Below are 13,629 nucleotides of genomic sequence, written 5' to 3'. Positions count from 1 at the left end.
CTCAAAATTTCTCAAAATTTTTGAAAACATCTCAAAATTTCTCAAAATTTTTGAAAACATCTCAAAATTTTGAGAAATTTCTCAAAAGTTAATTATTTGCAGGGCTTGGTCTACAGGCCCTCCATGACAATGTACAGTTGTGTCAATTCAAAAATATTTTGGGCGATACAATACGTGTTACAAAGTTTGGGGGGGGGGGGGGAATTATAATTTTTTGATTTCTTTCAATAAGAATACAAAAAAAAATATTTTTCAAAAAAAATACTACCAACAATAGGTTGAGAAATCGGTTGAGAACATGCCACTATACATAGGGAAAAATTCCCTCCTGAGATCGGTCGGAAGCACTTTAAACCAAACCCCCGGAAATTTTACATTGTGGCCTCAAGATGCACTTCACATTTTGAAAAGGAGTAGGCAACTTTTAGTGTTGGAGCAACATTGTTTGGAGCCAGAATTAAAATACAAATTATATTATATATATATATATATATCTATTAAAAAAAAATCTATTATATAATACTATGTAACATAAAATTATATATCATACTGAACATATTATACTATTTAAATATTATATACACAACATCGTAAGTGTCAATAGTCTTATGGTATTTACACAAAATCGCAAGTGGGGTTATTTATAAGGAATTTCGAATAAGTTTACTATTCTTTCTTCAGTTATTATCTAGTCTAGTTCCATCTTGTTTTCTCTTTTTTGCTTTATGATAAGGCTTTTTCCTGAATTCCTAATTTTTTAATTAAATTGTGGGAGGAGGGAGGCAGGAGTCAAAATTTCTTCAAGTGTGCAGGGGGAGGGGGGCTCCAAATTCCAAATTTTCTATTTGATTTTATTTACTTACTTTCATTTTAATATTTGGTTTTACTTTATCATTCTCTAATTTTATTATCGTTTTTATTATTAAGTGCCCTTTTTTTACGCAATAAGACTTTTTCCTAAATTCTTGTTTTCATAGATATTATGCTCAAAAGGAAAAATTCTTACAAATAGGCAAAAAAAATATGTGAAAATCAATCCAAAGGGAAAAGGAATTCTATGTAAAGCTTTCAGGAAAAATAAATATTATTATAGTTCTCAGGAAAAAAAAGCAGTAGGCCTGATTTTGATAATTTTCAGCATTTCAAGTGACTTTAGAACTGTTAACCAGGTGATTTTTTCTGGGTCAGTAGTTAACCTGCTACCTACCTGTGAACTACTTCTAACGATTAAACCACTCATTATCTTCTCGCAGTCCAATATCATCTCAAGACCATTCAGCAAACAGTTAGACTGTCGTAAATAAGTAACCACAACTCTGCCACAGTTTTCTAAAAGGAATGTCTGTGGATCTGGGAATTGGTGAATTCCATCCCAAAATGGGTCTAAATTCGAGGCAGATTTTTTTTCAATGGGATCAGTAAGTGATAGTTCTTCAGCTAGGTTGTTGGATATATATGGCATCTGTAGATGAGTAGCAGCATTGGGGTCTCTCAAGAAATCTATAAATAAGAAAGTGGTATACAGATTTTGTAAACTCACAGTATATATAAGCCTTATATGCTTCACAGATTATACATATGAATTTAATATTTAATTTTATGAACTCCCGACTTCGGAGGACCTCCGGCCGTGTGGAGGCTTTTCTGTTCGTACAATTAAGGTTATTACAGACCTTTTAGTCAGTAATATTAACAGCTATTTAGCATATTGTAGTTGCGTACAAGCTATAAGAGGAGAGTCATTGGGCCATCTTATCAGTGGCGTAATTTTGTCAAAATCCTGGGGGGGGGGGGGCAAAGTTGGGGATCAAGTGAAAATGACTATGGAAACTAAAAAATGAGTCATATATTACCATAAAGGCAAAAATATACTAAAGAAAACTGACCTGTTTCTCTGGATACTTGAATTATGCAGGCTTATCTTAATTTTGACAAGATTTCTTGCCGAAACTAAATTTCAGCTGGGATAGATGCTGAGGTCTGGGGGGGGGCAAACTTGGATCTGGAGGGGGTAGTTAACCTTTTGCGCCACAGCAAATAACGCCCACGCATCTTACGGGGAGGGGGCTAGAGTCTCAAAAAGTTTATGTTTAGGCCCAAATTTCTTGCTTTCCATAAGAGGTGAAAGGTCCTTCAAATAAACATAGAGGGAGGAGGACTTAGCTCTCCACACCTCAGAAAGAGATCTAGACGTAGGATGTACTCTACAGAACTACAGATCCTATGGGTAGCAGCTTTCGGCTCTGTCAAGAAATCTGAAAATAATGTACAGTGAATCTGAAAATAATGTACAGTGAATCTGAAAATAATGTACAGTGAATAGACCTTTAATATTCGTGCAAAAAGGAGGAGCTTTTGAAAGGAGGAGGTCAGACTACTCTTCATAATGGTAAGGGAAAGGAATTCATGATAGAAGAGTACATTTTTAGGACACTATTTTGGAATTTTGGGAGGGAGCCGTTGGACATTACTAAGTGGAGAAGCTCCTCTTATCCCCCAAGCTACAGGTATGGACAATTCTTAATGGGTGAAATTTTTTGCGGAGATTGAATCTAATTCTTGAGCTTTTAAAAGGCAAATACGCAAGATTCTTACTTCGGAGGGGGCGGGGGCGGGATAATTTAGAGAAGGGGTTATACAGCTTCTGAAAAAAAGCATCTCAGGATTTTGGGAAGGGGAGGGATCATGTACTCAAAGCCTCCCCTATCATTACATATGCGCCGGTTCCGAACCTTCTCCTCCAGAAGTTTTGTATAAAATCTCAGGTTCTTTTATTTATAAACTAAATACAACTACAATATGGGTATGCCCGGCTGAGAGTCTAGCTCTAGCTTTATAATTTTAGGGCTATGCAAAATTTGAAAGAAAATCGTTAATCTTATTTTAAGCAGATACTCTGGAGAAAATATTAATGGCAAAACATAGATAAATAGATTTAATAAACACTGTCGCATATGGGAGCAGAAGTCAATATTAATTCAATGTATATAAGAAGGAACTTGCTGCAAAAAAAAAAGAATTACAACTGAAGACGCCAAAGTACATAAATGCATAACACAAGAATTCACCCCCCCCCCCCAAAAAAAAGAAACCTCGGAAAGTGCCAGAGGCCAGTTCTAAGCAAAATCTTTGTTTCAAAAGCAAATAGCTCAATTTGTGAAAAAACAAGTTTTTGGGTATCTCGTTTTGTCTGACAATTTGACCACTTAAGGGTGTTTCGCCCGACCGCCTCGTAACTAAAACTTCTTCACGTAAAGATGTAAAACGGTTAATGGCTAGTCAGCAAAAATAATTTGCTAATCAGATTCAAGTTTATCCCAGTCAGGGAAGTGCCCAAATGGGCCTGAGGGCCCAGGCCATTCCGAAATCCAAAATTTACTCGAGTTTCTCGGTAATTTTTATTGAAATAACAAAAAATAGTCTTCCCCCCTCCCCTTTCAAACTAATCTCTTTTTTGAGCTCCTTCCCCCGAAAAACATTCCTGGATACGTGCCAAATCTCAGTTCCATACATGCCTTTTGTTTAAAAAGCAAATAGCTCCATTTCTGAAAAAATAAATTTCTAGGCATCTCATTTTGTCTGACGTTTTGACTGCTTAAGGTTATTTCACATTATCGTCTCCTAAGGTATACTTCTTATCATATAAATGAAAAATTAGCTATGATTGATCAGCTAAAAACAATCCCCAATCAAACCCAAGTTTACATTATTGCGTAACTAAATCAGAGCGATACTTAGCCAATGTGATATAAGCAGTATACTTATGACAATCTCCTCTTTACTGTGCAAAGTATTTATTTAAGCTTTCTAATTATGATATTTAGAATTCCTTACTTCGATAACTCTTCTGATATTCCACAATTTTCCTCGGAGGAAACCGACCAAGGTCCCTTGGTTCTTTGGCTAGCAAAGCATTATTATAAACTTTCTTTTCTTCTATTCCAGCTAGAAAACCCACAATAATAGCGTGGTCATTTCTGTTGAGGCTAAGGACCAATAGATGGCGCCCTAATTCGAAAGAGGTAGGTGAAACCGACCCAAAGTTAAACCTGAGGAAACGCCCTCCTTATCTCTAATATAGAAACCTAACAAATATCCCAATTAATAAATTCGAAATCTCACAGGTATGTATCAATTAATGGTACTAATTCTCAACCAACACTATATATTCCCTAAATACTCAGATGCAAATTATTCATAAGCCATTACATTTATAAGAGAGTTACAAATTTAGTAATAACACACGCAAAAAACTTGTGGTAACCAAGTTCTTTTGTTGCCACAAGTAGAATTAATTGCAATGACTTATTGAATTAGCACAATTATTGTGCTCTAGTGAACATCGTTTGGAAAACTAAATTGACTTCTTGTATAAAACGAAAAAAAAAACATTGGGGCCTTATAGAGTCTTTAAAACTAAAAAAATATTTGCCATCTTACCCAGATAGATAAATACACCAATAATTTTCTATCTATAATAAGGAGGGGTTGCAGCTTAATGAAACTTGAAGCACAATAAGAGAATAGCAATTGCAACAGATTATAATAAAGACTTCGGTTCACAAATCCAATAATTGCTATTCCTAATAAATTATAATAAGTACTATTGAACTCGGGATGAATCTGAAATTCTAGCCGGATAGTTAAATGGTTAGGGGGAGTGGCAAAGAGAATAGAAGATAAGAGTTAGGCAAAGATAAGAGTTAGGTTTCGGCAATTTAACAGATGTATATAAGAATTTCCCAATATGTATTTTTCAAAATTCAGGGAAGGGGGGGGGGATAAATTTGTCGTTTCTTCTTAATTTTTTTCAATGAAAATACCCAAAAAGGGCATTTTTAATGAAAGTGTCTCTCTCCCTCCAAATAATTTATTTTTACATCTAGCGGGAGGGTACATAAATATAGGGTGTTGGGGGGTTCAATGAAAAATACTAGTGCTACACTCAGTGTAGCTTATGGGAACTTCATTAAAAAGAAGGAGATCTCAAAGAATATTTGGCATTTATAGAATAAAAGGCGAAATTTTTCTGTAACTGATAATAATTCTATATTTTTCGTTTTTTCAAGAATTAATTCCCGAGTAACATCTGAAATTCAGACACGAGGTGAGGCGGAAAATCACCGAGTCCAGCTGCAAGAAAAAGAATAAGAAAACCCAGTCTGCACAAATCAAGCCTAAATTAACTTGAAAAATCTTTGCAGGTTAAATAGGCTAATTGATTTTTAATCAGGTCAACTGGCAACCAGGTAGGTCATAATTACCAGTCCCTCAAAAGATGACCCGTTTAATTTACCAGTCAGAATTACCATTCCCTCGAAAGTTGGTCCGTTTAACTAATAACCATAGTTAAAACGAGTTTACCAATCATTTATGCAAGCAACCCTCCCACGGATGGCGGGTAAACTGATGGGAAAATACACATTAAGTTACATTTGATTGCAACTTTTCAATGTTGGTGGAATATTCTGGTCCAAAACCAAGAAGTGTGTATTACTATCCAGGAGATGCATGTTTCATCATAAATAAAAAGAAAGAAAAGCTGTGAAGAAGTGGGAATGGCAGACTAAAAAAAAAGAAGAAAAGAAAACAATCGGATTGCAACTTTTCAATGTTGATGGAATATTCTGGTCGAAAACAAAGTAAAGCTGTGAGGAAGTGGGAATGGCAGATTAAAATATATATATATATATATATATATATATATATATATATATATATATATATATATATATATATATATATATATATATATATATATATATATATATATATATATATATATATATATGTATATATATATATAAATGGACAAGTTTTGAAATTTAGGCTACAGAAAAGTACAACTTACTGAGCTCTTTGTAGGTGAGGGAGACGGGACATGTTTTAAAGATGTTTTTAAGGATAAGGATCCTCCAGAGTGATTCCTGGTGCATAGGGCGTTGAGTCAATGTTACAGTTGCTGGATCTTTCTTATAGGGACCAGTAGCAAGCCAGCCTTTAGTATTTTTGAAATATACTAAATGCATACAGCGCAAATGCATATTTGCTAGACAATGTTTGAAATTTTCAAAAATCGCTTTCTATTCAAGGATTAGACATGCACCAAAATGTTCAGTGTTGTGAAGGGGACTAGAGCTAATTAATTTGAAGTTGGCCTGATTAAAGGTGAATGTCAACAAATTATACCAATTCCTTCAAGCTTCCTTTGTAAAAAAAATCTTAAGCATTAAGCAGAGTTTCTGCTCTTCTAGCTCCTCTTTGAAAAGCTGACACCAGTTTGAACTTACCATGCTGAACTTCCATCAGAAGTTGCCTGACTGAAACATGGTTTCTGATCCGTTTTTTTAAATATCCTACGAAAATCCCGTTGTTCTCATTAGAAAATCCAAATGCTGACAAATGGGCAGTGGTAGCAAATCCTACTATCAAATTTCGTTCCGGCTCATAGCGATAGGTACGGGGCCGTTCACTGTGCAGATATGGGTTTTGTTCCCTGCAAAAAGAAAAAAAAGAAAAGAAAAAAACAGACCTTGAACAGATCAGACAGATCAAGGGATCCATAGCGCCCCCCCCCCCAAAAAAAAAAATTATTTTTTTACTATTTTTGACAATTTTTGTAAATTCCACCTATTTTTCAGGGGGTTTTGACAAACATGCCCCTCTTCAAACGTGAAGTAAACAATTAGATAAGGAAATTATTTCAACAGAATTCATTTAGGTGCCTATGTTCTTTGCTTTATTTTACATTCCCTTTCGGCATGAAACCTTTTTGCAACTAATGAGATACCTGTACACAGAATGGCTGAGAAAACACTTCTTCTCCACCCCTTCCCCCGATCGGTCCAAAGGACCCTTCAGGAAAATATCATCCTTAACATGCATTGTTTCACATTCTCGCTCTTTTCCCCATTCAATAAATCCTTTGATACCCTCTCGTCTAAAGCTAGAGCCAAACACCAGACTTACAACCAAAGTTAGAAGGTATAAGACAGACGTAGTCTTCCCTCTGTGACTAGGACTCAAATTTAAAAAAAAAAGATGGCATCTTAAGCATTTTTGGGAATCTTTCGCTCACACCCTCATTGAAATTCGGAGGTGCTGTCAAAACATGGACGAGGTGCGTCATTACGCCACCGTATTTCCGGGGCTTCTTTGGATGAACCTTTTTGACTAGTAATTAAATTTCTAAGCAATAATTTGTTTTCAAATGAAAGTAAAGAGCGACACTAAAACTTTAAAATAAGCAAAAAAATCCTACTGACGAAGGGGCTAACTCCCCATCTAGCCCCAAACTTTCTGCACTAAAGTTCGAAAAGTTCTCTCCTGGGAATATCTAAGCGAACAGCAAATGTAGCTGGTAAAAAGTCTTGGCCTGAAGCAGGGGGGATATACTCCTATAATATAGAATATTTTCGAATTGTTTTAGGTGTTCGTATAACTTTTTATATTCATTAAAAAATATACTTAGTAGTTTCTTCAAAAAATGACCAATCCCAAGGATTCCCCAAAAAATTTAGGCGTGAAAGTGCACTTATTTCACGTTTTGACCTCACCTTCCAAAGATAGAATTATTTATGGATGAAGAAAAATTACGAACGACGAAATGTACTCCCCTTTTTTCGCTTGCTCCTTTGTGTTCTCTCTCTTTCCTTTCTCCTTTCTCATTTTTTCCTTTTATACAATCAAGGGCAATTCAATCGTGTTCCCATCTATAAGTTTTATTCAACTTTTATCGCCCATTCTTTTCTTTAGCTCTCTGGCCTTTGTCCTATAATAAAGAAAAAAATATCATCGAGATTACATCTTCCTATTTCTGTTAATCTAGATTTCTCCTTTATTTTCCTCTTTATAGATTGGGATGGAGGAGGAGCATGCGTAGCTGTGTTGGCCTCAGGCGGCTTGGTGCTGCGGTGAGTTGTTTGTAGCAATAGTAGTATTAGTATCGGAGTAAAAAAAATAGTGAAAAAAAATACACCTGCTAAACATTGTTGAGAAGCAGACTAATCTTCAAAATACGCTACCAGATACGGTACAGCAATGCTGGTCGCCTTACTACCGTTTCAAACGTTTGTTTTAGAAGTATTTTTGCACATATATGTTCTTTCCTGATTCATATCCTTTTCAGTTGCTTTCTTCACATTTTAATCCAGAGTTTCATTTGTCGCCTCGCCACGGTTTAATCCCTTTGCTTTACTAGTGTTTTTGTAGATATCTATTCTTTCTTGTTTAATGTCATTTTCTATTTTGTTATTCATATTTTAGGCCTAAATACATTCTAAGACGACACTGGCTATGCATGACGAATGAAACGAAGAAAGAAAAAAAAAGATATATGAAAAATCAAATCAAATAGCCGAGAAAAAAGAGGATAGTGTCAGCCAGGGGAACAATGTAAAACATAACCATGAGTAGATATTTCAACAAGGACCTCCTCCAAGTCGTCCTCAGCGCTAAGAAAAGAAATAAAAAAACTAAATCTAACTTTTTGATGTAAACTTCATGATAAAACATAAAATCGCGAAAAAAGGAAGAAAACAAGGAAAATTGACAGCCAGTGAAAAAATCGAAAAATTATGCGAATATTTCGGTCTAGACCTCCGCTTGACCGTCCTCAGTGCAGAATAAAACTAATAAAAATATAAAAAACAAACCTTAAAATAAAAACACTTTGTTACCCTTTCAACGTTACTGAGAAAGGGTCGTCAAATTTTAGTTTTGTGTTTTTATTTTAAGGTTTTTTTTTATTTTTATCAATTTTTTCACTAGCTGTTAATTTTCCTCGTGTTCTTCCTTTCTTCACGATTTTATGTTTTATCAAGATTAGCCAGTGTGGTCTCAGAAATTATTTGTAAACTTCATAAGAGACCAATAGACACTGAATCAAAAACAAACCAGAACAAATGAGACAACAAACCAGAATAAATGAAAGACACACTCACCAATTGGATTATGCAAAATTCTTTGCTAAGCAATAAATTTACCTTGTCTACAAACTCGATTTGCATTAAAAATTCGGAAAGTCGTTCTTTTGGATTAATTCTTAAGCCTGTAAAAGCCACGGAAATTTTGTGAGTCATAATGCTTTTATGATTTAATTCTGTTTCTCTCTGATAACTATCGAAAACTCTAAAACATATTTTTTTTTGTTACGGCTGTCTTGGAAAATCAGCGTCGTCTAACATGTCTCCTTCTCGAATTATCATATCCAAACTTCCTGCATACTAAGCAGGTTTCCTCCCTCTAGTCTGTGTTTCAGAGAAACATTTCGGATTCGATTAAGGTTAGGTTTATTACTGATACAGAATATTCAAGATAATTTTTAAATGTAATTTGGCCACTCCTGATAGATCACTGATTTAAATTAAATTTGAATCTTTTAATATTAAGCTGTTATAAATTGGGCTTATGAAAATATCTCCAGTATCTCTATTAATAGCAAGATCTCTATTTATATATTTTTAAATCTCAATCACCTCTCTAAAAGATCGTGGTAAGCCATTTATGTTAGATGCTAAAACTCCTTATAGATGCTCTATTTATATATTTAAAATGCTAAAATTCAAAAAGAACTAATGACCTGGATTTTCAAAAATGTGGAGGGCCAAAGCCGAACCTCAATTGTCATTTTTGTTTTTATCTTCATATCTCAGGGATTTATCTATTGAAACTTTGTGCTCTTGCAATCGTTCCCCCAGCTTTTGATGGGTCCTGCCAATGCAAAACTTCCCACATGAACACGGGACTCAGTATACACCACTACCCAATATAGGGTCAGTTCTATCCTTTCCTGAGTTGAAAAACGTTCAATCTTTAGTTCATTTTTTATAGAAACAGAGAGATGTTTCTTTAAAATTTTCCTAAGCTTATCGCTGAGTTTCGGGATATATTGTATAGTGGTGAAAATTTTTATTTCAATTACCGGAGTAATTGAAAAAAGGCAGATGGGTTCGTTATTTTCGTTTTTTAACTTTTTTTTTAATCTTGTATCTATGGTAGTATTTACAATAAGTTTAATCAGGTAGCCATTACAAAATAAAATATCTTTAACATAGTTTAATTGAGATTCTAGATGATTGTGTGAACAGATTTTTGGAACTCTATCGACTAAAGAGATACTACCCCTCTTTTTACAGAAAGAGGCTGGTTTGACAAGAAATGCAGATAACAGTCATTGTGGGTAGGCTTCCTATATATAAAAAATTCAAGGTTAAGATTATTTCTTATAATCAAACCATACAAGAAAGAAAGCTTTCCTGAAACTTCCAGACTAGTGTAAAGTGATGATTCGAGTCCAAAGTGTTCAAACATAAAAAAAAACAAAAACATTTAGAGTCATGTCCATGTTCCCAAAACCGACAAAATATCGTCAAGAAAGCGGAACCAGAAAGAATGGTTCAAGGGGAAACTATTCAAAGCAAAATTTTCTATGAAGTCCATGTAGAAATATGCCAAATATGGATACACAACGGTTCCTATCGGTAAACACATAATTTTAAGAAAATAATTCGTCTCGAAACCTAAAATACAAAGAAATTTTTTTTGCAAGGACAAAGATGTGTCATTATTGTGTCAATTTCTAAGGTCTTATAATCTGACCAAGCAGAGTTTTTCTCTAATTTCCTTTGTAAAGCCTGTTCACATTTGTGGACATCAGGAAGTGTACATGGATACTGCACCAAAACTTTCTAAGATATTGTTATACTTTGATTATTTAACTTTTCAACCAGGTCTACAGAATGTTTTATATGATTTCTGTGTGCTTAAAAGAGGTTTGAAAATGGGGGCCGAGGACTTTCCTCCACTTATAGCTGGAGAATTATAGCATGCAACGATAGCAGGTACTGGAATTTCTTTCTTTGATTTTTAGGCAGACCATAAAATTTGGGAGCAGAACAACCTTTGGGTTAGAATTTTATGCACATTTGAGGGGTAATTACTCAATTTTCTTTTAAAATTACTATTTCTTATAATAACGATTATTATAATAAAAAAATGCCCTTTTAATGGATAAAAATACTTATAAAGAAATAAAAGCTGATCCCACAGATAAATACACACAGCAATTGCGAAAACAAAAATAGAAAAAATACTCATAACCTTGAATTTTCTATAGATAGGAAGCTTACACACAATGATCGTTATCTGCATTTCTAGTCAAACCACCCTCCTTCTGTAAAAAGAGGGGTAGTAATCTCTTTAGTCGACAGAGTTCTAAAAATCTGCTCACACAATCATCTAGAACACAAATTCAATTATGTTAAAGAAATTTTATTTTGTAATGGCTACCCAATTAACCTTAATGAAAATTTCATAGATAGAAGAGTAAAAAAGGTAAAACATGAAAATAATGAACCCTTCCACCTCTCTTCAATTACTCCGGCAATTGAAAACAAAACTTTCACCATTAGATCATATATACCAAAACTCATCGACAAGCTTCGGAAAATTTTAAAGAAACATCTCTCTGTTTCTATAAAAAATGAATCACAGATTACACGTTTTTTCAACTCCAGAAAGCATAGAATTGACCCTATATTGGGTAGTGGTGTATACAGAGTCCCTTATTCATGTGGGAAGTTTTACAATGGCAGGACCAGTTAACAGCTGGGGGAACGACTGCAAAAACACAAAGTTTCAACAGATAAATCCCTGAGATGTGAAATAAAACAAAAACGACAATTTTGATTGTACTTTGGCCCTCCACATTTTCAAAATACAGATTATTTAGTTCTTTTTGAGGAGGCAATTCTAACATATCTAACGTAAATCGCTTACCAAAATTTTTTAGAGGCAACTGAGCTTTAAAAATATATATATAAATAGAGACCTTGCTATTATTAGAGACACTGGACATATTTCCATAAGCCCAATTTATAATAACTTGATATTAAAATATTCAAATAAGTTTTTCCTCAGTTTAAAGTAAAATCACCTGTCCGCATTTTTTATGAAAATTGGGTTTGTAGACAAGGTAAATCTATTGCCAAGCAAATAATTTGTACACAATCCAATTGATCAATGTGTTTTTCATTTAATCTAGTTTCTTTTATTTAGTGTCTATTCGTCTCTAGTGAAGTTCACATTAAAAGGTTAGTTTTTTTTCGTTTTTCATTTTTTCTTAGCACTGAGGACGACTTGGTGGTGGTCCTTGTCGAAATATCTGCTTATTTTCGTTTCATATTGGTCCACTGGCTGAACCCTCGTCTTTCTCGGCTATTTGATTTTATTTTTCATTTATCATTCTTGTCTTTCTTTGTTTCATTATTTATTTTGTTTCATCAATATTTTGTTTCAATATCTTTCTTTGTTTCATCAATATTTTGTTTCATGCTTGGTTTTTTTATAGAGATGAAAAACCAATATTTATCTCTTAGGCCAGTCACCACGGTTTGATCTATTTTTGATTAAAATAAATTTTTTTTTTTTTTAAATGAAAGTAAGGAGCAACATTAAAACTTAAAACGAGCAGGAATCAATACGCATACGAGGGAGACTGCCCCCTCCTCAATCCTTCGCTCTTTTTCAGTACTTTAAGAAGCTTTTCAGTACTTTAAGAAGCTTCTTATTCTAATGAAACAGAAATCTATTAACTGTGTCTGATTATGTATCAGAAGTCGTTCTTAAAGAAATGGGATAAAAAGTCAAACTTCTGCGTAAAGAGCAAGGTATTGAAGAAAGATCACGGATACATTTTTATTTCTTTTGTGTTTTTTTCCCTTGGGGTTATCGCATCGAATCAATGGTCCTAGAAGATCAGGAGAGGGCTCATTCAAACGGAGATCAAAAGTTCTAGTGGCCTTTTTAAGTGCCCAAAAAGATTGGAGGGCAACTAGATCCCCTCCTCCTCTCATTTTCGCCCAATGACATCCAGTCAAAATTTTAAGATATCCATCTCATTCAGCATAGTTGAAAGGTCCAAAAACTATGCCTTTTGTGATGACATGACCTTCCGTTGTCCCAGGGGAAAGTGATGTGAATTGCAAAATTTGAGCATCGTTCACACATAGCATTTGTTATTGGGAAATATCCGGAACTTTTTCTTTGGGGGGGGGATTTTATGCGGAGCAGAGGGAAGGGGATTTCCTAGCATAATTTGAAAAATGGTAAGAAACTAAATATAAAAAACAAGCTATTTCAACTGAAAGTAAGGAGCAACATTAAAACAAAACCAACAGAAACTATCCTGTATATGAAGTGGGCTTCCTCAACTATCACTCTTTACTCTAAAGTCTGACTTTTTGTACTGATTCTTTATGAAAGACTACTCAAACACATAGGCCGTTGATTTTGAATGAGAAGTATTTTTAAAGAACTTTAAAACTTTAGCATAAAGAGCAAGTGTTGAGGAAGGGGCATCGCCCCTCATATAGAGAATAATTTCTGTTCATTTTAAGTTTTAATGTTGCTTCTTACTATGAGCTAAAAATTTTTCTTTTTATTTCTTTTCATCATTTTCTTTATTTTCATTTTATTTCTTTTTTTCTTTTTATTTCTTTTTATTTCCTTTTCTTTTCTTTCTTTTTTTTCCACAAACAGATTCATCTGGAACCAGCAAAGTGTTATTCCAACCCTCCATCAATGCTATATCCATCAGTGCTATATATAACCTCCTTCAATCAAAGTTTC

At 34.1% G+C, this 13,629-nt stretch overlaps 1 protein-coding gene across 1 annotated transcript in view; it reads right to left on the bottom strand.

Moving 5' to 3' along the window:
- LOC148947200 (mucosa-associated lymphoid tissue lymphoma translocation protein 1-like) overlaps nt 1–13,629 on the bottom strand; it is an 84,865-nt gene that overhangs the window by 16,963 nt on the left and 54,273 nt on the right. Inside the window, exons 9-10 of the mRNA XM_089096929.1 lie at nt 6,291–6,496; nt 1,208–1,500 (exon numbers count right to left, since the gene is read on the bottom strand). Of these exons, the coding sequence (XP_088953055.1) occupies nt 1,208–1,500; nt 6,291–6,496 (499 nt within the window). The remainder of the gene's footprint in view (nt 1–1,207; nt 1,501–6,290; nt 6,497–13,629) is intronic.

The sequence above is a fragment of the Artemia sp. Qi Xiang Cuo genome, chromosome 11 (assembly GCF_049724085.1).
Source record: "Artemia sp. Qi Xiang Cuo chromosome 11, ASM4972408v1, whole genome shotgun sequence".
Lineage (NCBI taxonomy): Eukaryota > Metazoa > Arthropoda > Branchiopoda > Anostraca > Artemiidae > Artemia > Artemia sp. Qi Xiang Cuo.
This window is presented reverse-complemented; position numbering and strand designations above follow the sequence as displayed.